At 38.1% G+C, this 26880-nt stretch overlaps 1 protein-coding gene across 1 annotated transcript in view; it reads left to right on the top strand.

The window, feature by feature from the left end:
* The window catches only part of FNDC1 (fibronectin type III domain containing 1), a 104862-nt gene that overhangs the window by 46420 nt on the left and 31562 nt on the right, over window positions 1-26880 (top strand). Inside the window, exons 5-14 of the mRNA XM_036768219.1 lie at window positions 3785-3991; window positions 5858-5956; window positions 8238-8355; window positions 9162-9349; window positions 11418-11525; window positions 13567-13755; window positions 15098-17947; window positions 19438-19538; window positions 22120-22231; window positions 25121-25522. Of these exons, the coding sequence (XP_036624114.1) occupies window positions 3785-3991; window positions 5858-5956; window positions 8238-8355; window positions 9162-9349; window positions 11418-11525; window positions 13567-13755; window positions 15098-17947; window positions 19438-19538; window positions 22120-22231; window positions 25121-25522 (4374 nt within the window). The remainder of the gene's footprint in view (window positions 1-3784; window positions 3992-5857; window positions 5957-8237; window positions 8356-9161; window positions 9350-11417; window positions 11526-13566; window positions 13756-15097; window positions 17948-19437; window positions 19539-22119; window positions 22232-25120; window positions 25523-26880) is intronic.

The following is a 26880-nucleotide window of genomic DNA, read 5'->3' as shown; positions in this document are numbered from 1 at the left end:
GGATTTGAGTTTGATTACTCTTGGCAATTGTGAGTTCCTGTTTTCAAGATAAAAGACTTAGAGATTTATTAGAAAGATATAGGAGTTTTTGTGGGGATATTAAATAGTACTTAGAGAAAACACTTAAATGTTTTAACTGTGAACAAATTTGAAACATGTGGATAAAGTTTCCTTCAGTGTCCATATGGTTTAAAAAATGATTAAAAGGTAAATCATAAAAGGTGTTTGAAGTTTTATGTAACTTAGAAACCTCTAAAAGAAAATAATTTAAAAGATTTGGGAAGAATTTTAAAACAACAAAATGCAGTTTGATATTTAAAATACAAAGACTGGAAATGCGGTAGTTAGTTGTTAAGTTGCTAAAAATTTCATTTAAGTAGATTTTAAAAAAAAATCAATGACCTATTGAATGGATTGAATAATAGTAACCCCCTTATTAGAGAGGACAGTTAAAGGCCAGTATCCTGGAAAGAAGCTATTCTGCTTTTATGTGGTTGGATGTATTGAATCATCCATTTACTCAAAAATATTTATTGAATGCTTATTCTGTGCAAGCAGATTCAGAGATGATCAAAACATCCTTGATCTCTGACATGCAGGAAATTATGGTATGGTAGACCCAGGGAGCACCCTATCTGTTGTACACATGGGTTCAAAGAAACCAATCTTGTAAGCATTTCATCTAATAAATATTTGGGGGTTTTACAAGATGGCAATCTCAATGTCATTATGAGTCAACAGGGTGACATGACATCCCAAAAAGCTAATGTGATTTTAGGTTGAATTAAAAGAGTCTTGGTATCTATCTGCAGCATAGGAGGTGAATAGTTCTCTTAAATATGTCCAGGGTAGGCTGGATATTTGGGATATTGCTATTGCAATTAAGAAAGGCACTAATGTGGTTTTAATGTGGTAATGTGGTTGTCTTGTGTGATTGGGTAATGTAGTGGCTAGAGATCTGGCTTCAGAGTCAGGAAGACCTAGGTTCGAATTCTGCCTCTAATGCATGCTGGCTTTGTGTCATTTATTTCTCACTGCTCTAGGCAGCATCCTAAGACACAAAAACAGTGTTGCAGAGAAGATGGTGACCTGTATCAGTCAAGGGAATTTCCTTATTTGGGAAGTCCATAGACCAGTGAAGTCACATGTCCAATACCTACTCCTATCAGTGCCCAAGTTGGTAGACCAAATATCTCTGGTTCTTTTAAGGTGATCTACATATATCATGTTTTGTGATTGTTGGTATTCCTCCTCAATTGTGGCTCTCACAATTGAATACAACATAGTGCATCAGATCATAGAACAAGAGGAAAAAGGGACCTCAGAAACCAGGAGGTCCAGAGAGGTTAAGTCCATGGTCACACAATAAGTGTAAGAGATGGGATTTGAACTCTGATCTTCCTGATTCTGAGGCCAGCATTCTTTCCATTGTACCCATTGCTTCAGATGCTGTCTATATGGTTCAGGACTATGTAGGACTATTGCCTAACTCATGGTGGATGCGATATTTCTATTGACATTGGCTTTTTTTAGCTACCATGTCACACTGTTGACTCACATTGATCCTGTAGTTCATTAAACTCCCTACTTCTTTTTTACATGAATTGCTTTCTAGCCATCTTCCCTAAAGGGTACTTGTGAAATAGGTTTATACCCATATAAATATCTAAGTATAAAGTATGTATCAGATTCCCCAAAATCCAATAGATTTTCTTAACAGACAACCAAACTGTCCCTGGAAAAGTAAAGGTGGTTACTTTTTATGTTGTAGTTAATATCCTCCAAATTCTTCCCATTATTAAACAAAATTCTCCATCAAGATTCCACTTTCATTTCACATGATACTATGATGCAGGCCCATGGATATAGAGCTGGGAGGAACCTTTTAGAATCCATCTAGTCAAGGCCCTCAATTTTAATGAGAACAAGTCAACTGGTCTTTGTCCAGACTACACTAGTTTTACGGAGGGGGGGAGAGGAAAAGAGAGAGAGAGAGAGAGAGAGAGAGAGAGACAGAGACAGAGACAACAGGCTTTCTGGCTGTTCTGTGTTGTTACTTCTGTCTTCTATCTCCCAAGAACCTCTAAATAGTAATTCCAATGGAAAGGAATGCCACTTGTTGTCAAGGTCAAGCTTTGCTTGATTGGAGGTTTTCTTCCTGCCAAAGTCACCCAGCTAGGAGTTCAGAAACTCAACTAAATTTGGCAGCTGAATTCTTCTTGGACCTTTTTGAATGCCTAAAACATCTGCTTATACATAATGCTTATTATTAGTATGAAACAAGAACTGTCAATATGGAAATTCATCTGTGCAACTGGCATCTTTGATGAGTTGGAATACTGAGTACTTTCTAAATTTACTTTCTTTTGGAAATTGTATTTTTTAAAGTATTACTTTTTGGATTTACCATTTTTCAGAGCTAGTTCTGGAAACTATGGCTGAATACCACCAGCTTTTTTATTCTAATGAGGCTATTTGGTCAGAGGACTAGAACACTAACGAGGCAGCTTGGAGAAGCAGTGGCTACAGCACTGGACTTGTAGTGAGGATGTCCTGAGTTCAAATCTAGCTTCAGCCAGTTACTAGCTGCCTGATTCCGAGCAAACCATTTAACCTTTTTCTTGCCTCAGTTTCCTCATCTATAAAAAAATAGGGATGATAATGGCATTTCTACAGAAAAAGAAATCATTTGGGACATTTTATTCAAATTTAAATCAATTCTTCCGTGTAAATTGATTAGAAAGGGGCTAGACCTGTGATTTCTGTGGAATAGAGACTTCTTGGTTGAAGAAACTCCCCCTACCAATACAGGTTGATACCTTCTCTTCAACTGATAGAATTTCCCAGGGTAGTAAAGCCAGTCAAGGGAGGGACCCAAACTCGTGCCTTCCTGACCTTGAAGCTGGCTCTCCATCTACCACTACACATTTTTTTCTCTAAATGCTGCTACATTTTCCTAAACTTTCCAATTTTATTACATCAGGCAAAGCTCAAGGGGGTGGAAGAATGTGAGGAATAAAGGGAGGGATGCCCTTGTAAATACCTGCCTCATAACCTCATCCTTAAAGTAAGGACATGTCCCAAATGGGGTAGAAGTTATGTATTTGTGCTACAGGCGTGTTACCAATTTGACAGTTTTGTTTAGCGTGAAACCAAAAGAACTTAGGCACTGAGTTATAGCTTCAGGGATGAATCACTCAGAAAATGTAAACAATTTAAGGAATATCTTAAGAAATATTTATTTAGTAAAAAAAGAAAAAGGTGAAGATTTGTTAAGGTCAGCATGGTTAAGGATTTGTGTTGTGTTGCCTGGAAGGTCAGAGACTCAAGAACGTGGGCAAATATAATTAAAACACAAACCAAATAATAACAAGCCAAGAGAACCCATTATTTTCTATGTGTAGGGTTGGATTTCTAATGCATAGTACTAGTATGTGGTAGGTCTGTACTGTACTTCTGCTTTGACCTTTAACTCTTCTCAAATGATACTCCATTGTTCTCATTGGGCTTAAATTTGGGGATGGGGAGGGTGCAGAAGGAAAAAAAAGATAAAAGAGAGCATTTAAAAATACCCATGGATTCTAGCAGAAATTTTCGCTTATTCTGTTTGACATGTAGTGAGCGTATCGTTTATCCTTCTTGTCAAATGTTTTTCCTTGATGTTTTCATTGAGTTTATCTGCTAACTCAGCTCCTAGATTTTGTGACTAAGCTTGCAGAGACACCATACCTGTGTGTTATCAAAACCTAAATGCTACGTTTTTGTGTTCTGTCTCTTTTTTAAGAAAAGGAAGTGCCAAACAAACCTTTGCGAGTTCGAGTCCGGTCTTCAGATGACAAGCTCTCTGTTCATTGGAAAGCACCACGTGCATCAGGTGTGAAGAGTCCACGTAGGTCTCGAGGTTTTCTACTGGGCTATGGAGAAAGTGGCAGGAAGATGAATTATGTTCCTCTCACAAGGGATGAACGAGCACATGAAATTAAAAAACTAGGTGAGTCCAGTTGCAGCATGGCTGCAATGCTAATTGATCATGATATGATGGTCTTTCTTTTATTATTTGGGAACTAGTTTACTTCAAAAAATAATCGGCCATGGGAATAACTCAGGATGCTTTTAAACGTTAAAAATTATACTGAATAAAATCTTTTCTCATCCAATTAATTTTTTCACAGACTGTATTTGTTCACATTTCCCTATGTATATATATGTATATATACACATATATATACACATATACATATACATATATATATATATATCACATTTTGAGAACAATAACAACAAAAAAAACCCAAGAAAACCATTTTGGTTTCATATACATACTATATATATATATATATATATATATATATATATATATATATATGGCTTCAAACATATATATTTAAAAGAAGGAATATATGCATATATATTCTTTTAAATAGCAACCACCACTACCATAAGATGCTTTCTTAAAAGGAGTTAATTTTATCCTCAAGAAGGCAAGTCTCTACCAAACTTTTCACATTCTTACCACTCCTTCATTTTATAGGCCCTTGTTTCTACTCTCTGGCCCCAGCACTAGAAAATTGAAAAATTATTCCTCAAAGGTCACCAATGACCTACCCCCCGATTCAGTGATCTTCTCTCTATTCTCATCCTTCTGCTTTATAGCATTTCAGTCAGTGATCCATAGACATTTAGTAAACACCTACTATGTGCCGAACACTGTGCTAAATGCTGATACACTTGACACTGTTAACCATCTTTTTCCTTTTTGTTGTTCTCTTCTTTGGTTTCTGTGAACGTCACACTCTCTTGATTTTCTTCCTCTTTCTGGAACCGTTCCTTCTCTCTTCTTGTCTGGTATTTCTTCCTGATCCCTTAATATTGATTTCCCTTAAGGTTTGTCCATGGCTCTCTTCTGTGGTCTCTCTAGCCACTCCCCTATTATCATCCTAATCTACTTCCATGGCTTCAGCTATAATATGTATGCAGATGATTCCCAGCCATCCCTGAGCTCCAGACTCTCATTTCTGACCGTTTTCTAGACTGTCCACCTGGATGTCTTGTTGGCACCCTAGAGTCAGTGTGCCCAAAAGTACAATTTACCATATTTTCACTAATCTGCTTCTTCTAACTTTCCTCTGTTAAAAGTACCATCATTCACTTGTACCCCTCTTGTTGAAACAATGGCGTCACATCCCACAAGTAATCATTTGTCTAGTCTTGTCAAACCTTTCTCTGTGACATCTATCAATATATTCCTTTCTGATCATTCTTACTACCTTCACACTAGGATAAGCCCACATTACTTCCTAATTAGTCCTTGAGGCCCCTGTCTCTCCATTATTCAATTTGTATTTTACCCCTTTTCAAGATTACTCTTCCTTATGTTCAAATCTGACCACGATATGTAGTTGGACTGGCAGTTCACCATGTTGTTTCGTTCTTACGTAGACCTTGGGCACACAATGAAGATAGATAATGATCTGACCCTAGAATGAATAGAGGGAAGAGAGTCAGAAGGATTGCATTTATAAGTGGGAACATCTACATAAAGAGGACAGTGCCTGGATCTGTGATTTCATTGCTACAGGGAACTTCTAGAGCGGAGAACTTTTATCGGTGTAGATTTATACCTTCTCTGTAACTTGTAACTTCTTTCAGATTTGCCTGAATCATGAGTGCTTAAGTGACTTACCCAAAGTGACACAGACAATATGCCATAGGCAGGACTTGAAACCAGGCTTGCTTTCTTAGCCACTATAGGGTGCTTCCTCTCACACAAATAGAAACGGAGCTTCATCCTACCTTCAAATCCTTCTATTTGTGATGGGATAAGGGTTGCAGAAATGTCTTTTTGTTTTCTTGGTAGCCTCTGAGTCGGTGTATGTGGTATCCTTGCAGTCTATGAACTCCCAGGGGCAGAGCCAGCCTGTGTATAGGGCTGCTTTGACCAAGCGAAAAACTGAAGGTAAGTTTTGTAAATACTTTTTGGCTAACCTGCACATCATCACATGTGATGGGTTTAGTGCTGTATCCTAATAAATAAAAACCATATTCTGGAGAAACCTGAGCATCTTTTAAAAAATTAATGTTTCTTCCCCCTTTTAGTCATATGTTGGCTTGGTCTTGGTGGTGTACCTCATCCCTGAAATGTAGCTCACTTACCTCAGACGGGAAGGGGTCATTAAACAATAAATAAGGTCCAATGTAACATTTATTCCATCTACACAGAAATCATCTCTTGGTAACAGCAACTCTGAACAAGATGAGGGATGGATGAATAAATGTCTGGAGAGTGACTGCATGAGATAAGACCAATTCATATTGGTCTTATGCTAGTGATCACCCATTTTGTATATAGAAAATTGTTAGCATAGTAAAGTACACAAAGCAATTAATGACTCAGGCAGTGGCTCACCGCCAGTAAATGTATCTGTGTTTGACTATATATACACATCTGTGTTTGTTTGAAATTCTTTTGCGAAATTATTGTAAAATGTTTTAAGAAAAGCAAATTATAACTGATTCACAGGCAAGCCCAGACTCTCCAGATTTGAACACTGTGTCACGTATTCTTTATATTGGGAGAGTTTTCTTCTCTCAGTCCTCCTCCCTTACTTACAAATATTTTGATTTTTAGTTCCTCTTTTTTTTGGCACAAACCCATGATTTCATCAATGTAGGGAACTCATGATGAGGGAAGTCTCTCTACCAATGTAGGTCAACAATGATTTTGCAATTAATGGGGTTAAAGAGCTGCTTGGGGCATTGAAATGTTAAGTGAGTTGACCATGGCCACATTATCTAGCATGTATCAGAGGCAGGACTTGAACCCAGGACATCCTGAAATCAGAGGCCAGCTCTCTACCCACTATGCCATGCTCTCTAATAAATTATATGTGCTTTTTCTGGGCTATTGTTCAAGGAAAAAATAAGACTGTCACATATTCCCATAATTTTCCTCCCTTTAACTCAAGGGTGTGAAAATTGACAGTGAGGAGGCACAGTAGATACAGCGCCACGTCTGGAGTCAGGAAGACCTGAGTTCAAATGTGACCTCAGACACTTACTAGCTGTGTGACCCTGGGGTAGTCACTTAATCTTGTTTGCCTCGGTTTCCTCATCTGTAAAATGAGAAAGAAATGGCAAATGAGAAGTGGCAAACCACTCTAGTATCTTTGCCAATAAAACCCCAAATGGGGTCACGAAGAGTTGGACATGACTTAAAATGACTCGATAACAAAAACGTAATTTCAGTCTCTCGTGGCATCCCACAGTCTAATCTAAGATTGAGTAACACCAATAATAATATCTGACATTTATGTTATGCTTTAAAATTTGTGAAATGCTTTACATAAATTATCTAATCTGATCCTCACTACAGCCCTATCAAGTTGGTTCTAATATTTCTCCCTTCTACAAAAGGCAAAACTGAGGCTCAGAAGGGGTTAAATGACTTGCCCAGGATTGTATGGCTGATAAGGACCAAAGGCAACATTCAGACTTCAGTCTTCCTGACTCAGTCTAGAGATCTGTCCCTTACACTGCCTCAATACTTTTAGTTGTTTGAACCAGTATTAGCATTTCATGCCAAAGTCATCGATTAATGCCATTTTAACCAATTCATAACTCTTCCCTGCCCTGACCTCCAAAGTAGTGCTAAGAATATTGTGTTATAAATTGATAAAATACTGAATTTTAAATAGCATCCTGAGCAGAATAAAGCACCTTTTATGAGGTATTTATTCTTTATTAAGTGGCCAGGAAAGTAAGGTGAAATGCTCTGCCTTTTAGGCTGGAGATTTATTTTGGATTAATTTTTTTCTATTGACTGCACAGATAATTGCTTAAGTCTTTACTCAGTCTCACTTAAAATGTAAGAGAGACTCCTTCTTTCCTTCTTTTCTTCCTTCCTTTATTCCTCTTTCTTCTCCTCTTTCCTTCTTTCTTCCTTTCTTCCCTTCTCTTTTTTCTTTCTCTTTCTTCCTTCTTTTCTCTTCTTTCTTTTTTCTTTCTTTCCTCCTTCATTCTTCCTTCTCACTTTCTATCACTCTTACTTTTTCCTCCCTTCCTTCCTCCCTCCTTCTCTCCTTCCCTCCCTCCCTCCCTCCCTTCCTTCCTTCCTTCTTCTCTTCCTTTCTTTTTTTCCTTCTGCCTTTTCCCCAACAGTAGTCAATGGGCTGGATTCGATAGTGATTTCTCAGAAAATGCCTAGATTCTTCCGTAATTGCTTTGTTTTGTCATTTCAGAGGAGGATGAGCTAGAAGAACCTGAAGATATAAATGTTCGAGTTATGTCATCTCAGTCAGTCCTTGTTGCCTGGGTGGATCCCGTTTTGGAAAAACAGAAAAGGACAGTTGCATCTAGGTATTCTCACCATTTTTTTTTTACTGCATCTTGGTTTTATTCATTTAGAGACACTCAGTGTGACGAAAGAGTCTCTGCTCAAACCCTCTGATTTCAGACATCTTGTTTTTCAGAGTGGATCTGTCATGTTAATTAGTGGTCGGTACTGTCCTTGTTCTTATTTATAACCACTTGATTACTGCAGTGGTGCCATGAAGGAGATTGCATGGAAAAGAAATGCAGTAAACTGTGTTGTAAAGTTTAAGCCCTACAGGGCTGAAGATGCCTTTTCTTTTCAGAGTATAAGCTCCCCATGCCCAAGTTTTAGGTTTTCTCATGTCTGCCTGAGGCATGCAATTTTTTTTTTATTTTTGTGCCCCAACTGGTGATAAACCTGCTTTCCCGATAACTACCCTACCTTAGTGCCTGCCTAGTATTTTTTCCATGGATTCCCTTATGGCACAGTTCTGGTCTCAGTGTCTGTTTTTCTATCCCTTACTGCCTCACTTCTTCTATAGGCAGCAAGACTTTCCCCCTTGCATCATATTTTTTGATCCGGTAGCTTCAGAGTCCTTGGGAGGAACTCTTCCCCAAAATACCAGCTCTTGTATTCCTCTGCCTCAAAATCCATAGCATTTCTTCTGTGGATTTAAATAGGTTTCCTGAGCCAATATATATAACCAAGGACTGATTTCCTTCCTGTTTGATTTCCTTGAGGAGGCCATGCAACCTAGAAAGTCAATAGATAAAGAGGAAGGACAGCAAGTGTTCACCCCCACAGAATTTTGTTGAATGAATGCCAACAGTGAACTGTTTCTCATCAACAGGCAGTATACTGTGCGCTATCGAGAGAAAGGAGAATCTGCAAGGTGGGATTTTAAGCAGGTTTCTGGAAGAAGGACTCTGATTGAAAATTTAATTCCAGACACCATGTATGAATTCGCAGTCCGTATTTCACAGGGTGAAAGAGATGGCAAATGGAGTACTTCAGTCTTTCAAAGAACACCAGAATCTGGTTTGTATATAAAGGGGTCTTTGAATTTTCTATCAGGGAGATGCCCCTGCAGTAGGATTTATAGAGAATATAGTCCCAAGGCAACCAGGTTATTAGAGTCAAAGTGTAACAATACATCAGAAAGGACACTCCTTTTAGAGAGGTTGACTTGAAATGCTTTGGTCAAGTTTCCATGCATAAACACAAAGTTGTTGACTGACCATTTTCCTGGGCACATGCTTTGCCCTATGCTGAATTTTTATATTAAATTTCTATTTTTTCAACATATGGCATCCATTAAACACCACTTGCATAATGTACATAAATAACTCTTGTGTATTATTGCGACTACAGAAGGAAAATAAACTCCCAGAATGAAGGCCCATGCTTGATTCTGAGGATTCATGTACTAAAGCTGCTGCTACACTTTTTTGTATATCTTTATAATTACAGATCATAGACTATAGGATCAGCTGTGTAAAGGAACACAGAAATCAGATTACTCACCCTCCCCTTTTTGTAGATAAGGAAACTGAGGCCCAGTGAGTATTGATATCTTGTCCAAAATTTCTCTCTTGTCAAAGGTGCAAAGGTTGGCCCGTGCCAAACCTTCTCTGAGCTGTTCCAATGCTGTCTTTAAAACTCCAACTTAAATGGTCTAATGGATCAAATACTCGACTTGGGCTCAGAAAGACCTGGATTTGAATCCCACCTCAGACACCTAGTAGAAATTTGACCCCATATAAATCACTTCATCTCTCTGGTTCTCAGTTTCCCTCTCTGTAAAATGAGAAGGTTGGACATGATGACCTCTGAGTTTCCTTCCAGCTTTGAATGTGTGGTCCTTTACCTCAAAAATTAAAGCCAATACTTTCTTATTTTCCATTACTCTTCCAAAATACTCTTTGCTCTCACCAAACCACGAATATGCCATGCACTCTACTCTCCAAACTTGGCACCATTACTCACGCTGTTAGCACCATCTAGAACATCTTCTCTCACCTCCGTCAGGAGAAGGAGCCTTTTACTATTCTCATCTTCCTTTAAGGACCATCTCAAATGCCTCCTTTACTAGGACCCCTCTTTCTCCTTAAACTAGATGTGATACATATATATTATAATATTTGTTCTATTCTGCCTTGTCCAACAGCTGTGGGTATGCTTGGTTTTCCTCATGCTCCTTCTGAACTCCTTGACGTCAGAAGCTATTTCTTACTTGTCTTGCATTGATTATAACATTTAGCACAATGTTTTAAGCACATAGTGTACTTTCAAGATGCATCTGGGTGGGGCAGTAAATAAGAGGGCTGGACCTGGAGTCAAGATGACCTGAATTCAAATCCAACCTCAGATCCTTACTCACTGTATGACCCTGCTGATTTCAAATCCAGCCTAAGACACCGGCTGTGTGACCCTGGGCAAGTCACTTAATCTTTGTTTGCCTCAGTTTCCTCAACTACAGAATGGGGATAATAGCAGCACCTGCCTCCCAGGGTTGTTGTGAGAATGAAACAAGATACTATTTCTAACATACTTTGCAAACTTTAAAGTACAACATAAATGCTAGCTCTCCTTATTATTCAATGAATATTTAGTGAGTTGACTCTCTAGTGAATTTTTAGTGAATTGAATCTACTAATTGAATATACTAATCAGATTTTTTTTTTTTGACGAGGCAATTGGGGCTAAGTGATTTGCCCAGCGTCACCCAGCTAATAAATGTCAAGTGTCTGAGGCTGGATTTGAACTCAGGTCCCCACACCTCCAGGACCAGTGCTGTATCCACTGTGCCACCTAGCTGCCCCTAAATTATCTTTAACTCATATTTTCTCTACTTCATAGGTAGTGACAGCAGTAATATAAATCGCTATGTTACATCAGCATCAGTCATGAACTTGCTTCCTACATGCGCACTGATAATCACAGTGACATCAGTCTGAATGATGTTTGTCTACCAAGGACTGTCAGCACGTGTCATTTGCCTTTTTAGTCTCTATAACGCCTCATGTAACAATAGCATCAGGATGTATTTAAATAATCGTTTTCTCACTATAATATTTTCCTTTTTGAGTGATTTGTTCTTTTATAGCCCCTACTGCAGCACCTGAAAACTTGGATGTCCGCCCCGTAAAAGGCAAACAAACGGCTGTCACTGCTTCTTGGGACACGCTTCCAGAGACAGAGGGGAGAGTCAAAGGTAGGAGGTTTATTGTACAAAAATGCATGAGGAAGTGGACGCGACCTATGCTGTATACTTGAAGTGTCAGATGATTGATCAATACTGGCTATCTGAAAAGCAGATAGGGAAGTAGCATGCTTACTGGAGAATTTTAGTCCTGAGAGGAAGGCCATTTCATGCAATTATTTTCTAGGAAATGAAGATGACTGCACACAAAAATTAGTTTTGTCCATTTCTCCCAATATCCAGCTTCTTATCCAGCATGTTATCCTTCATGTCTTAATCTCATGTTTGTGGCGCTGTTCTCTTAACACATCTGAACAATACCCTGAAGTTTGAAGTGTTATGTATGTATGACCTATTCACTATACCACAGAGGAACTGAAGAACCCAGCGTTAACCACAAATATCCCTGACTAATTAGGGAAGCATGTGAAAATGCCTAGTGATGATGGATTTATATTCTTCTTGTCCAAGTCCCTTAGTGACGAAATACGGTTTTAAAATATAATTACATTTAAAATATACAAACTGAATAAACTATTCTCAGCTTGTCAATTCTCAGATATATTTTCTGAGAATATAGTAAACAAATCTTGCCCTTAATGTAGATGGTTTTACATAAATATATATACATATATTAAGAGATGCATATGTACACACGTACACACACATGCCATGTATGTGTTTGTGTGTGGGCTAACTGCATGTTAGTTATGTAAAGCAGATGGTCCCTTATTGACATAGATAGAAAAGGTCTCATTTAAGAAGCCATCAGTGTTATCCAGATTTTTTCTATTTTGAGATGATTTACTTCTTTTATCTAATGTTTTATCTCTCCTGTTTTATGGTTTTTCATTTTTCTCACTCTGGTTCCAGTCTAAAGACTGGAAGGAATTTCTGGTTAGTGGCCAGTTAATTACATAGCCAGAAAGCACAGTTGCCACTGAGTTCCTAAAGCAAAAGCATCTGATTGAATAACTCCTTTCTGTTCACATTTCTCATCCATCCCTAGACTGGCATTCTTATCACAATTTTTTTAAAGTTTCAAGATCTGAAATTCATAGCTGTTTCACTGGCTATATATAGGAAGTGATACACTATAGAATAGTAGATCCTGTATATGATTGGGGTCTTTCTCTGTCCCTCATTCAACAGAGTATAATCCAGTCTCCATATTTTACCAATGTGGCTTTGAATAATGGATTTCTCCATTTCTTAATTTTTGACCACCACAAATGACTGTGTTATACAAAGTAGAAATCACCAGTTGCATTGAGAAGAAAATAAGCTTGAATTTTTGGTTGGTACTGAAAAGAATGACATGTTTTAGGACATAATGTACTACTACTTAATTATTTCTGTAGCAAAGGCATTTTATTTCACCACTATTGAATATAATCTTTATTTTCAGAGTATTAGTATCAAAATAGCATTATAGGGTTGAATTAATCACTATAAGACTGAAATATTAGAATTAATATTGAGTGACGTACTCCACCTTTTGAATGTTATTGAAGTAATTTTATCATTGCATACCTTGATTTAAAATATTGTAATTGCCTTCTTAATCTGTAATTTATCTAGATTAAATCAGCAACTTGGCAACTAAGCACTAACACAAAATAATCACAATTTAATAAGCAAAAATATTTAAAGCTGTCACCAACTAATTAGGATCAATCTTCAGTAGCTGCTGCTTCTCACTTCATTTTTCCATCACAGCGAATTACGAGGTAATAGGCAATAAGGAAAAGAACTATGTAAATGGTTTTTTTTGGTAAATACCATTAAGATTTGCCTCCTGGATTCCATATGCTTAACTTACTTAAAATACAAAATTGCTAGCTAATTAACTACATGTCCTGTCTGGTAGTCTGAATGAATGCTAGTTCAATGTCTCTCATGTCTTTGTACTCCAGCTGTTGACTTGACGTGCATTGCTAGTGTTTTAATTTTAGTAATGCACGTTCTAATTCATCCTACCCATACAGTCTGTCTGCTGGACACAGGACTGTTTTCAGTTTCCTCCTTCCAACCGTCTGCCAAATCATTTCAGAATACATTCTTTCATACGCCCCGGCTCTCAAACCTTTTGGAGCAAAGTCCCTCACCTATCCTGGAGAGACTACTTCTGCCATAGTGGATGGTCTGCAGCCTGGGGAACGCTATCTTTTCAAAATCCGGGCCGCAAACAGGAGAGGACAGGGTCCTCAGTCTAAAGCCTTCATTGTCGCTATGCCAACAAGTAAGCGTCTTGTATTCATTGCTCCCTCTCACTGTGCCCTTGTCTCTTACATATCATTCTGGCTCTTTGTCTTGTGTTACTTTAGATTATGGTCCTGAATCAAGATGTGTTGGATATATAGATTTTATCACAAGTTTACATTGAAATTTCTAAGCAGGTTGCATTGAATTCCCCATGTAATATGAAAATTTCATTAATTATAATTTAACTGATGTCATTCTCTAATTTTATATTGAAAATAAAAGGGAAATGAAACGTTTAGATGTCAAATATGAATACTTTTGCTTATTTTGCTCCCCTTTGACCAAAATACTAGTTTTAAGCTTATTTTGTATTATGTGTACTTGAACTATGTCTGAACAAAAAATGTGAAGGAAAGAATTGGCAGTGAACCAATTTATCCAATCAATCTTGACAGCTAGTCAAGTTAGCTCAGGACTCAAATTGTGCTGGGATTTTTTTCTCCTATGTACATAGCTGCGAATTATCTTATTCGATTTAACTAGGTAATTGCCAATGTTTTATTTTACTGTGTGCTGTTTAGACCATACATAGACATACCAAGGGCTGCTCTTAAATTTTGAAGAAAGATAAATTTGCCTTTGGATCTCCCAGCCTTCTCTCTCTACACTCTTTATCCACAGCACCAACTTACTGTTGGGGCACCAGTGTCTACCATCTGTTAAAGCTTACTCTTAAGAAAGGCTTTGATATTAGCCTTATACACCTTAGACCTTCCAAGGCCTTGCTGCATTCTAAGCCTTCTTTCCAATTGTGAAACAAAGTTTTGTCCCTTTTGAAAGAATGTTCAGGTGTCAGAGAGGAGAGGGAAGAGAACATGTTTTGGAGAACAGGAAATGTGAAAGCCTTTTGGTGATCTTGAAAGTATACCATGCGGGTCATGTATTCCACTTCATGCGATTTTAGGTAACAATAATTTAGCATCAAAATTATTCTTATCTCAGCATATTTTAAGACCTATTCTAGCTTATTTGTATGCAAATATGGGGAGGATCTGTGTAATTTTGTCATCTCATGATTCCTTTGAATATTCCTATTAAATATAAAGGAATATAATTCTTTTAAGATGTTTAAAACTTGATCTGTTTTATAGAAATTCAAGTTATTTACTCTTTTTTTCCCTTCAGGATCACATCTTTTGCAAAAAGGGAAGTACATCTTCCTTTTGGTTATTGTGACCAGGGGAAAAAGTTATTTTTTATTCTAATATATTACTTGGTATGTTTTTTAGTGATTGATTATATCCTTTCCTCCATGCTGTCATAAATGATCATTTACTGCCTTATAGCTGTGGTTAATTTTCTTTACAACTCTATTGCAGCTGTTACCAGTAATCCAAATGCTCATCAGAGAATGAATATGGAAGACAAATTGGATCCTAAAAAGCCTGAGCCTTCACAAAGAGTCCCTCCCTCTAAACACATTCATTCATCTCTTTCTCCCAAGGGGAGAGATGCAAAAACTCCACCTCTTGATTTAAAGAATAAACTTTTGACTAATAGTGAGGTCCTCAGTAAATCCCAGCTGCCCCCTAAAAAGAGAACAGAATTAGGTTCTGATCTTCAGTCAACAGAAGTCACTGATGATGACTTAGATTCCCATGCAGAGTCACCAACATCGCAGTCTAAAATCCAAGATACTAAGAGAAATTTTAGGCCACCATTACCAAATAGATCCTTTCATTCTGTCTTGGGGCCTGGAAGGACCCCAGTGAGAGCTCGAAGTCCCACGTTACCCCAGAAGACAAACATAGATTCACATGATTCTTCATCTTCCTCTCAGGATTCACAGTCGGCTTCCACATCTCCATCATCCTCATCTTTCCGTGATGATGAAACTAGGCATTTGAGAATGCCTAACTCTCATTATCCTTCTTCCAGAGTCACTTCTGTTAACCCATCTCATGAAAACACTAGTAATGACCCGGTCGATGATGAGGAGGAGGACAAGAAAGAAAGACGTGTTAAAGACCCTCCGCACTCAAAATATCCTTCATCTGGGAAGCCAGTTTCTAAAACTACAGAGCGTTCTCGGTTGGCTGTACCGTCAAATCGACAGTCTGTTACACACCAGGAGAAGAGTCCTATGCATGGTGAAGGAAAATCACATTTGCCTGCTCATACAAATGCTCCATCAGAGAACTGGGAGGAAAAGTCAAGTTTTCTAATCCCAGCGACAAGAACTTCTTCCCATGGGGGAACTCCAAGGGCACTGCCAACCAGGTTTGGATCTCATCCTCGTGTGCTAAAAAATGATCAGGAGGCAAGAGCCATCAACTCTGCCATGCCCTCACAGTCCACGGTTTCTTCTCCAGCCCGTCATAGGGCCACCCACTCACACCTTCCCTCAGTGAAGCAGACAGCAGATGAAATAAATGGCTCAGATGATGAGGACAATGAAGACTATGATGCAGAAGATAAGAGACGGACAGATTCTACTTCTCCTACCTTTCGCTCCAGGTTGGCAGCAGGTCAGCCTATCTCTGGGAACTTAAATTTTCCCAGACGTAGGCCATTTTCTTCCAGCAGTAGGTATCCTAACAGGGTTAGTAGTAGCCAGGGTCCCCGGTCACAGCCTTCTAACTCCCCTCAATCCACAACATCCTCTAGCGTTCATTCTCATCATATTTCTGATACTAGGGTTGGTTCAAATACTGAGAGAGATGAGGAGGAAAGGGAAGAAAATGATGAAGAAAGACCACTTCCCTCTACTATTGTAAATGATTATCTACCTTCTTCTTCAAGGCAGCCTTCTTCATCAAGTTCAGATCACATGAGAAGAATCCCCCAGAGAGTATCGAGTGCTCATCGAAAAGTGCCCCTCACAGAAAATTCGAAGTCTCCACTGACTTCTCAATCGTCCCTATCTGATGCACACTCTCAGGGAAATTCACAATCCTTTCCCAGTAAACTACACACACAAGATGCTCATCGAAATACAGTTCCTGCCAGAGTAAGGCCCTCTACAAGATCTCAGCACCAATCAGGGTCCAGTGTACCCACAAAGGTAATAAATGTCCAGGACTCCAGGTCTGCAGCAGTTTCTTCAGAAAGGCATCCATCTTCACATCTTTCTACTTCTAAACATCAACTTCATGACCATCAGGGTAAGGAAATGGAAAATCCATTGTCCAAATCAAAACAATTGCATTCTGTACCAGAAAATTCTTATTCCTCATCGCAAGATGTCCATTCTAACTCTCGCCCTTCCTTTAAAACAAGAGCTGGTCAGTCTACCCTTTCTGCCAACTCTAGAGGACAGCTCTCACCTCAAGCCTCCCAACACAGCCGTCAGGAATCAGAAAGTAGATACGATGATAGCCAGAATTACAGCACAGAACTGGAGGACCAAGACATCAGGGTAAATACACATTCTACCCATCACAAAGACAGATTATCTCCTACCTCATCCCTTTCTAAACAGGAGCAAATAGGTGCTCAGTCTGGAAATGCTGATGAAAAGTCCCAAAGCAGACACACCTCTTCACCTTCTTCCAGAGGCCTGGGTTCATCTTTGCCAGGTGGCAGGTCCAGTAGCTCCAGAGAAACCTATGCAAAACCCACATTACCTTTTGTTCATTCCCGTGCTCGAGCTCCTAGCAGAACAGTATCCCAGGTGGAGAAAAAGGATAGTCTGTACCAATCCACACCATCAAAAATAGAGCCTCCTTCCAAGAGTCCTCTGTCATCTTCCCTGAAGTCTCATCAGTCAGTCTCAAATGATGATGAAGAAGATGATGATGACAGAGAATATACGAGAAGAGACAAAGAGGAAGATTCTATTTCTTCAGTTTCAAAGTGGCCTCCTTCTTCTGGTGGTAAATACGTAAATAGAAATGTTGGTAAGGATAAAGAGAAGTCTGTAAGTTCTCTTTTTCCTCACAGAGTAAGATCTAATGAAGAAGAGAACTCTACTCCTTTAAAACGTCCTATCCCTCCACCATTAGGCAATACTCCAAGAACCTCACAAATCCCTAATGCCCCTTCTAAATTTCTCCCACGGTCCCGTGATGCCCAGAGCCCCATCAGCAGTACAACCTTGCATACTACCACCCAAGCCCCGCTTACTTATTCTTCTACCACACCCATGCTTTCACTACGTCAACGAATGCTAAACTCAAGATTACGCAACTCACCTTCAAGATACCCTCTGAGACCTCCTTACAGACCAGGTAATTTGTTCTTTCAAATGTTTGGCCAACTTTGCTTTTCATAAGATGCTTTCATAAGTGACGTGTATTCTAGCTCTTGCATGGGCAGAACCATATTCTCAGTCCTGTAGGTTGTGTCCAACCATGTCATCAAATTCTAGCCCTTGAGTCTGACAAAAGATTTTTACTCTTTTAAAAGGTCAGCTTATTGAAAGTACTTAGATATACTTGAACTACAACACTTTATGCAAACACACATCTGAACATGAGCTAGGAAAAGTTCAGATACTTTGGATGTAATTGGATTAAGTATTTCAGCTATTATGGTACATTCACAAAATATAGTAAAGTCTGGTATAATAACAAAGATGCACTACAGACAAATGCGTTCAGGAAACAATAGAGCCTTACATTTCTGTAACTGAGGATAGAATCTGGTCTTCTGTGGGCTGGTATCTATATCATCTCAATATGAAATAGGTGTTTGGGTTCTGCCTTAAGCTTGCATGGGTTTATTTAGGTAGCACCTAGCATAGCGAGTGAACTGAATATAGAAGACATTCAGTACATGGTCATTGAATAAATGGATGGAAGACATCATCTTTACTAGCTTTTTAATCATCTGAATAAAATGTAACTGCATACATTAATATAATACTGCATACATTAATAAAACCAGTGAATTTATGACATCCTCAAACATCTAGAAAAGAGTGAGAAGTACGAATTAAATGGGAGGAAAAAATCCTTTAAACTGCATGTACTTGTTAAGAAACCCACGTACTTTACTCAGTAGGAAAGGGGGAAATGCTTAGGTCTTCATTCAATGTAAAATTAGGCAACTGATTAGAAGTTGCAATTGTCAAGTCAATCCAGTGCATTTCAACAAACATTTTAAAGTAGTATATGCCAAGTATCATCTAGGAGAAGCCACAGGAAAAGGGAGAGACAGAATAGCTTTCTTTCAAAACTAAGTGATTTGGGAGCCATTTACAATTATACTGCCTCCTATGTCTTCCCTGTAATTTCTATATACTATACTGTATTTACTATATAAGACTTGACTATTATAACATAATACAATAATTCACAATGATAGCCTTATCATTAAACGGTTAAAATATGCATGTTTATTAAACTCTATTGTAGTAAAAAAAAGAAATATGCATTATGTTGATGAAAAAGATTTATTTAAAAATGGTTATGGTATGAGAACTTAGTTATGTGGAAAATTCATTTATGTGGAATACCTGCTTCTACAGTGATGCAGAATAACCAAGCCATTATTGTGCTCTTAATACTCTCAAACATGTTAAAGCTTCAACAAGCTTTGGATGAAAATGTATAAGTCATAGCTTAAGACCATTTGTAACCAGATACCTCAGCTAGTGGTTTCAAACCCTGGTTGTCCTTCTGTATGTTGTGAAGTATTTCTTTAAAACTTTGGTATAAAACAAACTTTCTTGACCTATTGATTTTATTCAGTTCTGTTATTCTCTTGTACTGCATAGGTAATAATGGCAGACCAAATGTAGATGGGAAAGTACTTCCTGGTAGTAATGGACAACTAAGTGGACAGAGAATTATCAATGGCCCTCAAGGAACAAAGTGGGTAGGGTAAACTTCTTTACAAATACAAGATGTTTTGATGCTATTGAAGGAAAAGAAATGGCAGTTCTGTGGAAAAATAGATACAATGATCTCCCTTGTTCTTAGCTATAGCTAAGACCAATGAGCACTTTTCATCAAATCTCCTTATGGCTTTCCTAATAATGACTCTGTAACTAAAACCAATGATGTGTATTATTGATTGTTCAATGTTTAAACCAGGATTGCTTTCCCTGGTTTAGGACTATGATAAGCTACAATTTTCAAAAAAGAAAACCTTATTAAAAAAAACTTTCAGTTATAGATGCAATAGGAGAGGCAATATAGTGTGTTGGATAGAAAGCTGGCTTCAAAGCCAAAAAGGCTTTGGGTTCAAGTCTCACCTAATTGTATGACCCATATATCTATCATATAACTTTTTGATGCTCTAACTAACTCTCTAAGACCATCAGTTGTAGAGAAGTTGCTGACTTGTTTTGGTAGAAGGAAGCTTTTCCTCTAGGAATTTCTTATACCAATGATATCACAGCTCTAATCTTTATTCCCTAACTTTGTGCATGCTGTCTGCAATACAAAGATGAAAAATATTATAGAGCCTCTTTCTTTGAGTAGCTTACATTCTAATGGAGATAGTGGTGGTATATGACTAGTTTACAAATTAGTATGATACAGGATAGAATATGACAATATCAAAGGAGAGCCAAACAAGGCTCGATGAGAAATTCTCTTCCGCTGAGGAGAATTCACTTTTAGCTGCAGTGATGGAAGACTTCTTGAAAGATGAAGGGGAAGGATTCATTCTTTCCAAGGGGGAGGATTCTATGTCCAAAGAATTATCAAAGGTATGGGGATAGGAGTGGAAATAATGAGAAAAGCTGATGGAGAAGAGACTAGTTTGGCCGGAAGGTAAGGTATGTGAAGGAGAGCAGTAAGAGAAGCAAGATTATTGAAGGCATTGAATGTCAGGGTCAGGAGCTTTATTATCTCTCAAAGGCTCAAAGGATCAGGAATTAGGAAGCATACATGATAACAACAAAATGCCCAGCTTAAAAAAATAGGGATCTTTAGAAGTGTTTTTAGATACAGGCAATATGAAAGTACATCTTGTAATTGCTAAGCTAAGAACTCTTCAAAACTCATAGAAACTGAATAGATTGAATATGCCCTGAAATAAAATATTGCATGTGAGTGTGCACATACACACACAGATTCACACACACAATTTTTTATTTGGAAATAAGGTGTATTCCAAAACAATTAATACGAGTTACTCTTAATTTAACTATCAATACAGCAACAAATATAATACCTTTATAACTATTGTAGATTCTCAATCATTACTTGTTTATTGATTAATTGATAAGGCTTTTGATAAGAATTGATAAGAATTATGCTTGCATAATTCTGCTTATTGAAGAGAATGTCAGTCTTGTTTGTCCAAAGAGTGAGTGATTTGCTCCTGTCTAGAGTGTTAGAATGTGGGAATCTGTGCACATGTAATATTGCAGGGTGTTAAGTGACCCATTGCTTATGTTCCTTTTGTTATGACTAGTGTTATTTTACTATTAACAACACTTTTTAAAGCACTGGAATTCAGGGTATTCACTCAGTCAAAACTGGCTGCCTTTAATATTGATGGCAAAGAGGAAGAATGCATATCCTAGCTTAACAAAGAAACCTTATTTTCATAAGCATATCAAAGAATGAAATTCTCATTTCCCTGACTTTTAGATCTATAAAAGAAATGTGATTATTGGTATAATGACTATTTCATAATCTGTTCTTGGCACCCCTCCACTAACATCCTTTTTCCCTGCATGGACTCTTGGTTCTTAGAGGTTACTTTGTCAGGTCCTACAGTGCTCAAAAAGACTGATTATGGACCAGTGTGGGACCAAATATCTATTATTTGAGAACCAACTTAGCTTAGTTTGGAAATACCAGTTGCCAGTTTACCCACAAGGTGATGGGAGGGGAGGAATTAGCTATAGAAATTCTTGAAAATCATTTAAAATTAAGGTATAAAAGAGACTGGCTGACATATATCAGTGGACTGAGCACCTGTACTGACAGACTTAGAGATATCTGAAGTATTAAGGAATCCTGAATACTAAATAATTATGAAAATGTTTTGCAAAAGGAGAATTAAGCTTAGTGACAAATAAATTATTAACATTGTCATGAAGGTACTTTTTGTTCCTTGTATTCAAAATATTAGGCTATAAAATGCTCTAGTAGCACAGGAAATGTAAATATATGGGGTAAATATATGGGTAAAAATTATTTTTAGTCTTTATTACAAGTATTTTCAGAAATGTACACAAGTATGCAGATATGCGACTAAAATGCAAACTATGACAGGAATATCTTTCCCTTAACTTTAAAGTTAAAAATGCAAAATACAAAAGATGAATATGTTTCCCCTAAATTTTTTAAAATCATAAACACTAGAGACAGGAAGATTTTTGCTTGTTTACATTTGATCTTCCTTTCATGAGAGCCTCCTACATAGTATCTCTTGGACCAATGAATAAAAATTGGAGCAGGACCAACACTTTCTTTCCTTTCACTTTGTTGGCTAACAGATTGTGGATCTTGACCGGGGTCTGGTACTAAATTCAGAAGGAAGGTACCTCCAGGACTCTCATGGAAATCCTCTTCGGGTTAAACTAGGAGGTGATGGTCGGACAATTGTGGGTGAGTGAAACTGGACACTTTGAAAGATCCATTTAAAAAAAGCTCCATTGAGGATATTATTCAATAAGAGACTATCATGGCTGAGAACAGAGATAAGGACTAAGAAGTGTCATGTTTCTGTTCCATCTTCATCTTTCTTTTTTTTGGAGGGAGGAAGACAAGGTAATTGGGGTTAAGTGATTTGCCCAAGGTCATACAGCTACTAAGTGTCAAGTGTCTGAAGCTGAATTTGAACTCACATCCTCCTGACTCCAGAGTTAGTGCTCTATTCATCATGTCACCTAGTTGCCCCTCATCTTCATTTTTTAAAAACTTATTTCCATCAGCCTGTTGTAGTGGATAGAGAGCTTGCCTTGATGTCGGATGACCTGAGTTCAAGTTCTCATTTCGACACATACTAGCTATTAACCATACTAGCTGTGTGAATCTGGGCAAGCCAATCTCTCAGTGCCTTAGGCAATTCTATAGGACTACAAACTGTAGGGTAGGTATATCCTGGAGATACCTCCACTGATGTCCTTTTCTGATGCCTTAGTATAGACCTTAGGTTCTTAAAGGGTAGGACAGGTTTGATTATGGAATTGGTAGGGGGAATTTTCTCACTAGAACTCCCTCTGTGTGTTTATATTAATAATTTTGATACAAATCAGCTTTAGAATGATTTTCCTTTAGAAATGGCACACTGATGGCACTTCTTAGTTCCCTAATCTCTGTCTATAGCCTGGTTATAGTCCTTGGTAGAACAATATTCAAGGTTGAGAAAAAAGATGATTCATTCCAGGTCGTACCATAAAAAAGCAAACCCCACTGAACTGATAGATTCTTTTCAATAATACTCCCTTTTTACTCTTTTGACCATTTCTAGTCCATCCTTATGAGGCAAAACATAGACACTCCTCTCCACCTCATACTACTCTAAATCTCTCATCAGTGCAGATTATAATCATCATTATCAACAAGCATTTACTTATGTAGTAAGCACTGTGATGAGTTCTGAGGATACAAAGAAAAAAATACAAAAAAAAACATTGTCCCTGCTCTTAAGCAGCTCATATTCTAAGCAGGAGAGACAACATTCAAATGACTGTAGACATAAGGTACATACAAGGTACATAGGAACTAATCTAAGAGGGAAGGCACTGTCAGTAGGGTAGGGAGTGAGACAGGGAAATGGATGGAACTGGAAAGGCTTCCTGCAGAATGTGGGATTTGAACTAAATCTTGAAGGGAGCCAAGAGGCCAGGGTGGATAGATGGAGTATTCCAGGCATGATGGTTAGCTAGTGGAAAGGCATAGAGTTGGGGATGGAGTGTCATGGGTAGAGGGAATGTATTTTCCAGAATCTGCCAGCATAATGATAGTGTTTTGTTAACATTAATGTCAAGAGCTTGTGTTTGTGCCTTTGATATTAACTTACTGATTCATGAGGGCCAGACTGTAGAACTGATGCCTCTCCAGGGAGTAGATTTTGTTCTTTTGGAAAATTCAACCTCTTAGGCAATGCCAATTCAAGGGCTACTGGTCACCTGCTTACCTTTTATTTACCTTTATTCTGAATCCTTCAGTCAGAACCTTCACAGTTACCTCTTTTCCCTTACTCGCCTTGGACTTCCCAGTTCTGCTATGTGCTGATAAGTTATTGCCACTATCTTTCAGAATCATGCAGTCATGAAAGGTACCTCCTCCACCATAGAACCATGGTATGGGAAAGGTCAATGATTTTCGTAAGGACTACTTATTAAATCAGTGAAACCTAGAAAAAGAATAATCACTGGTATGTAACCAACACCTGGTTTGTTAATGTGAAAAAGAATATAAGTATGTCCTTGAGAAGAAGTGTGTCCTTTCCAAACTATGATGTATGCTGAAATCCCCCTTTTGAAGGGCTATATATCCCTCGGTTCGTGACAACGAAAGGCAAAGGAACAATTGGAAGAATTTCAATGGAGAAAAAAATCTAAAAAATGTTGAAAGCTGTATGATATGATTACCATATCATACATTGTTCTGTAATTACCTAATCTCTCCCCCACACCCCTCCCATTTGGACCTTACTTCCAGTAAGTTAACCTCCTCTCCTAATTCAGATCAGCTGCTGTTCTACAACTGGTAGTCATGGAAAGCTGCCAAGGGCAATGAGAAGTCAAATAATGCACTCACATAGTCAATACCGTATGTGTCAAAATGAGACCTGAACCAAGTTTTGTGGAATCCGAGACCAGTCATGTTGCCCCTTTTAATTACATATTGTAAATCATGATACATCTTTATCAGAAATGGTCTTTCAAGTTTAGATAGAGCAGGAGTTCTTAACTTTTTGTGGATGTCATGGACCCCTTTGGCAAGCTGGTAAAGTGTATGGACCCTTTCCCAGAATGTTTTTAAATAATTGAATGAAATGCCCAATTTCAGTTAGAGGCTGGTGGAACTAAAGATTTTATATATATATCTATATATCTATATCTATATATATCTATAAAAACATGTATATATACACACACATATACACATACACACATACATACATATACACAATATATGTATATATTATATTACATAGAGAGATTACATATGTATGTGTATGTATACACACATATATACATGTTTGTGTGTGTATATATATATATATATATATATATGGAGAGAGAGAGAGGAGAGAGGAAATCTCTCCACAGAACCCTTGGGATAGATCACTCTCTAATGATAGCTTAAACTCAGAAGCTACCAAAAGTGACCTGTGTTTCTGATAGCCTAGAAGTAGTACTCCTAAATCATTTTGAATTTATAGCTGTAGATTTTTTAGGCTCAGCCCAACCTATAAGAGATCATGACTAAATCTGCAATTTATACCCATAGCCATGGCATGATGTCTTTTGTTGTTGTTTCTAGATATGGGAGGGACTCCAGTTGTGAGCCCTGATGGACTCCCCTTATTTGGTCAGGGACGACATGGCAAGCCTTTGGCTAGTGCCCAGGATAGGCCTGTGTTAAGCCTTGGAGGGAAGCCATTGATGGGTCTGGAGGTTATCAAAACAACCAAAACACCCACAACTACATCAACAACTCGTCCCACTACAACTAAGGCAACTACAACCACCACCACCACCACTACCACCACCACCACTACCACTACCACTCCTGCAACCACCACCACCACCACCCCTGAGCCAACAACTCCTGAGCCAACCATTCCAGTCCCAACCTGTCCTCCAGGCACCCTTGAACAGCACGATGATTATGGTAACTTACTAATCGGAGCAGATGGCATGCCTGAATGCTACCCTGAGGAAGGTGAGCCTCTTTTATATTGCTATGATTCTCTGTGTTGGGATGGTTGCATTTCAGACGAGATCTGTCATATAGAAAATACTGTATATTTATTTATCTTTGTACTTATCAAAGTAGAATTAGGACAGATGACAAACTCTAGAGAGTACAGGGAATGGTTTAGCTCTAGGCTGTCATTTGTATTAAGCCATGTGTATTAAAATACTGAAACCTGAAATGTGCAGAGATGTTCAGTTAAATCAGGGGTTCTTAACCTTTTGTGTGTCATGGACCCCCTTGGCAGTCTGGTGAAACCTATGGACCACTTCTTAGAATGTTTTTAAATGTATAAAATAAAACACATAGGATTATAATGGAAAACAATCCTACCGAAATAAAATTATCAAAAAAATTTTAAAACAAGTTCACAGACCACAGGTTAAGAACCCCTGCCTAAATATTGCCAGATTTCTCATGAGTCTGAGAACTACCAGGATTAGGACATTCCTTGTACTCATGTACCACCTGTTAACCCCCTGGTTCTGCTGCTCCTTTGCCTGTTCTATTTGAAGAATAGAAGTCAAACATTTTCCATCACAGGGAAGCTGGAATACTATCCCACATCCTTTGCTATTTTATTCTCTTGGGTAGATTGCACTGCCCAAAGAAGAGGCCATCCTGGCTTTGAGTTATGAAAATAAAGAACACGCTCAGTTTTCCAGCTTCCTGTTGAAATAAAGCATGGTACCTTTGCTATGCATCTGAATTTAACCAGTGCAGCTTGAAAATTTTTAATGATCAATCTGTCCAAGTATTTGCCCAGCAGCTGTGACCAGTGATAGGCATAAAAAAAAAGTAACCACAGAATCCAGGTCTGCCTGCTGGAAAGCTCCAAATCAAAGGGAAAATTTGACATCTGAGAACTCCCAAGGAATCATGAGAAAACAAAATTACAGATGTCTTCTGGGAAAAGAAGATCATCCCAAAGAAAATGTGCCTTTCATATGCATGGTGAGTATAAAATAAAGTTTACTTTTAAATTCTTTATGCAAAATACTTTGTTCAGTCACTCATATTCATGTCCATATTCTGCATGCTCACATTTAGTGTTATGATTTAAAAAGCCAAAGTAACATTAGCAATAATTATTATTTGGCAGTAAATATTTTTATAGCTAGGTGGTGCAGTGGATAGAGTGCTAGGCGTGGAGTTAGGAAGAAGGCTCGAGTTCAAATCTGGCCTCAGACACTTAGTAGCTGTGTGACCCTGGGCAAATCACTTAACCCTGTTTTCTTCAATTTCCTCATCTGTAAAACGAGCTGGAGAAGGAAATGGCAAGCCACTCCAGTACCTTTGCCAAGAAAATCCCAAATGGGGTCATG

Source organism: Trichosurus vulpecula, chromosome 7 (genome assembly GCF_011100635.1).
Source record: "Trichosurus vulpecula isolate mTriVul1 chromosome 7, mTriVul1.pri, whole genome shotgun sequence".
In the NCBI taxonomy this organism is placed as follows: Eukaryota; Metazoa; Chordata; class Mammalia; order Diprotodontia; family Phalangeridae; genus Trichosurus; species Trichosurus vulpecula.
This window is presented reverse-complemented; position numbering and strand designations above follow the sequence as displayed.